At 39.3% G+C, this 3306-nt stretch overlaps 1 protein-coding gene across 1 annotated transcript; it reads right to left on the bottom strand.

Annotated features, from left to right (window-relative positions):
* Positions 1–320: 320 nt before the first annotated feature.
* LOC141816392 (phosphatidylinositol N-acetylglucosaminyltransferase subunit A) lies at positions 321–1564 on the bottom strand (the record flags this gene model as incomplete). Its single annotated transcript, XM_074704176.1, is given in 5 exon segments — positions 321–600; positions 722–812; positions 1095–1198; positions 1319–1435; positions 1518–1564. Coding segments are annotated over 5 exon segments (440 nt in total), but the record flags the coding sequence as incomplete, so codon positions are not given.
* Between the last annotated feature and the right edge of the window lie 1742 nt (positions 1565–3306).

Raw genomic sequence — 3306 nt, 5'->3', positions numbered from 1 at the left:
AATGTGAAAAAGAGAAACCTTTACGGATTCAAAGCTAGCTTTTTGAGTTGAATCATGTCATGTCATTGATGTGGATGTATTAGTAGTTATCTATCTTATTTGTATAGCAGTGTCATTCTGTCCAAGCTAGCTTCTGATTATTAACATGCAATGAGAAATTTAATACATGGAATGCAAATACATTTCTAAAATGTCCTTTTGTTGAAAATATAAGTAATGCAGTTCTAGAGAGAATTAAACTTTTGGAAAACTGATCCAGGAAAAGGTTAGGGAAGGTTACTCTCAAGCAATGGCTATGTGTTAACTCAACTGCAGAAATTACTTGTAAGTTCCGATTGAACTGTGCTATTTTATCACATTCAGATCGAGAAACATAAAAATAATACTTTGAAAGTGTGCAGAAACACAATCTACAGAAGGGTTCTACCTCAGTTTAAAAAAAAAAATCTTGATACCTTAGGTATGTTGGCCACTTGCAAACTGCACCAAGCTCTTGTAGAGTCCACCTTAATACTAAGTTTAAGTCGAGTCATGAACAACATCTTCGTGCTCATTGCGAACAAACACCAAGTCAGGAACCTCTTCGATGCTTTCAACAGGCTTTTCCCATAAAAACAAAAGAGAAAAAAGGGTTTGTAGCATGAGAAATTTCCTCCAAAGAAGTATGGTGATGAATGTTAGAGACCGTCCATGAATCGTCAGCAGAAGGTAATCAATTTACCTGCCACAAATCCAGGAGGCGCCATAGCAGGAAATTGACAATCATAACCAAGCAAAACAGCTTGCCTGCCCAACTCCCGCATTTTAAGTATCTGATTGCATAGAAACAATAGGATAAATCAACGAAAAAGAAGTGATACTGACTGAACCATAATAAAGATCCCTGGCCATGCTCAGAACATTGTGTGTTTTCATAAAATTCAACATACAACCAAAAGAATTAAACATATGCCATTCAACTAAAAATGGTTTAGTAGATAAACAGAAAAGCCTAGTTAACAGAGTCAAAAGGGAACACTTATATTTGATTCTGCTTTCATCAATATAACCATGATATAAGTGAAGAATCACAATGTGATTTCCTATTTTCTCACCGTGGCAGGCGCTGCAACAGATTTTCATCAGATGACTGTAAAGCACGATCATAAACAATCTCTGTCCTTTTGGCCACATCATGCCAGCTATAAAGCTTCTTCATCTGATATAATGTATTGTAAGACATAATATTCTTTCAAATGTAAAGCATGCGTGTACATAATAGCAAAACTATCAAACACTATAAGGAAAGAATTTGGAAACATTGTTGAGTGCAACTTACTCGTTGGTGCATAACATATGGATCAATACTTGGAAGCATAACAATAGCTTTCCTAATAGCACGGACCATATCACCTGGATCAGGTTCTGAAAGCACAATCATGTCATCTGGAAGGACCTGCCATTCAACAAGGTAAAAATATATATGAGAAAAAAAATCTACAAAAAGCCATCAACAATATGCAGGCTTGGATGCATGCCTCTGGGACACCTCCAACTCTTGTGCTCACAGTTAACAAACCACAGCAAACATGCTTCTGATTTTAGAAACTCCCCATATAGTTCAGTAATAGATCCAGTTTCAATTCCTCCTATATTCAGAAAGTCAAGACAAATGAGCAAACATGCAATGGCTATCTACTGAAAACAAAATCCTAAGAATTTACCCTCCAAGATCTTATCAAGTTCCCTTGACCCAGATGTGATTTGAATTATTTCAAGGCGTTGAGCATGGAGTTGACTTGCACTAGTAAATCCCAGAGGTACCAACTTAGAAGCTGTACACAATTTGAATATTCAAAATTATAATGCTCAGAAAGTTCATATAATATATAAATTATTAGGCAACAGATAAATGGATTTCTAAATTGCTCAAGGATAGTTTAGAATTACCCGCTTCAATTATTTTGTCAACTTTTGCATCACTAATCCCTTTGATTTGCAGCAGATCTTTCCTTGGAGTATATGCAACAGATTCCACAGTACAAAGTCCAGCATCTTTTAGCTTCTTGACATCTACGGCAGCAATCCCAGATGCCTTCATAATAAAAGAACTCACTGACATATTAACTGAAATTGTTGGAAATAACAAATCCATCCTCTTGAAGTGACTATGGAAATACAAATCAAGCTACCATTTGATCCAGAAGGAAAACATGCAACATTTATGCAAACCGACTACTTCTACAAGCTTAGGTACTTATAACTAAGGGGTATCTAGTTTGTTTACTACAATTATGATTCTTCTAACCATCATAGTCAACAAAAAGCAAGAAATCTTTGCAATAGAACAAATTTAAAGCATTAAAGTTTCAATTTTGCCCGAACTGTCACACTGCTGAAGATGTTAACTTAAGAAGCACTACTATGAATATTGAGGAGGATCAATTTGAACTGAACAACAATATAATTACTCGAAGAAAAAAAATGAAATGTAGAAACTTACTTGATTTGGGATGGCTTCTTACAGAATACAACAAATGAAATGACATCCTGCGGAAACAACACAAAATCAGGGGAAACTTACTTGATTTGGCAGGCTGGAGCGGAAGTCTCGGCGGCGAAGTCTCTGCACGGGCTGGGTGGAAGGCTCGGCGGCAAGCAATCGCAGGAACCCGGAGAGGAAGTTTAGGGTTCGTGCGAGAGGGAGCCGCGGCGTCCGAAGAGGAAGTCTCGGCGGCGAAGTCTCTGCACGGACTGGGTGGAAGGCTCGGCGGCAAGAAATCGCAGGACGCCGGAGAGGAAGTTTAGGGTTCGGGCGAGAGGGACCTGCGGCGTCCGGAGAGGAAGTCTCGGCGGCGAAGTCTCTGCACGAACTGAGTGGAAGGTTCGGCGGCGCAGGAAGTAGGGTTCGGGGGCGACAGGGAGGCGCGGCGTGAAGTTTAGGGTTGGGGAGAGTTGAACCGCGGCGTGTTCGGGCAAGAGGGAGCGGTTTAACGGGTCGGTAGGGTTAGAAAATAACAGCGGTTATTGTAAACCGCCGGAGAAAATAAAATATAGCGGCGGTTAAATTCTAAACCGCCGTGAATAACATTTTAAACTGTCGCAAATCACTAAACCGCCGCAAATCAAATTTAAACCGCCGCTAAAAATTTGTTTTTGCGGCGGTTAATTCAAACCGCCGGGAAAAAAGACAATAGCGGCGGTTTTAAAAACCGCCGGTAAATAACTGCCGCAAAACTGTGATTTTTTAGTAGTGTGATTTCGATTTTTTCTTTGTTTATTATGAGAAGGTATCTATGCTTGATCAATTTTGAGTTAGATTCAGGT

The sequence above is a fragment of the Curcuma longa genome, unplaced genomic scaffold (genome assembly GCF_044706935.1).
Source record: "Curcuma longa cultivar G26 ecotype Majalengka, Jawa Barat unplaced genomic scaffold, ITB_CL_G26_1.1 contig_16442, whole genome shotgun sequence".
NCBI lineage: Eukaryota > Viridiplantae > Streptophyta > Magnoliopsida > Zingiberales > Zingiberaceae > Curcuma > Curcuma longa.
The sequence above is the reverse complement of the archived record's forward strand: the minus strand, read 5'-3'. Positions and strand labels throughout refer to the sequence as shown.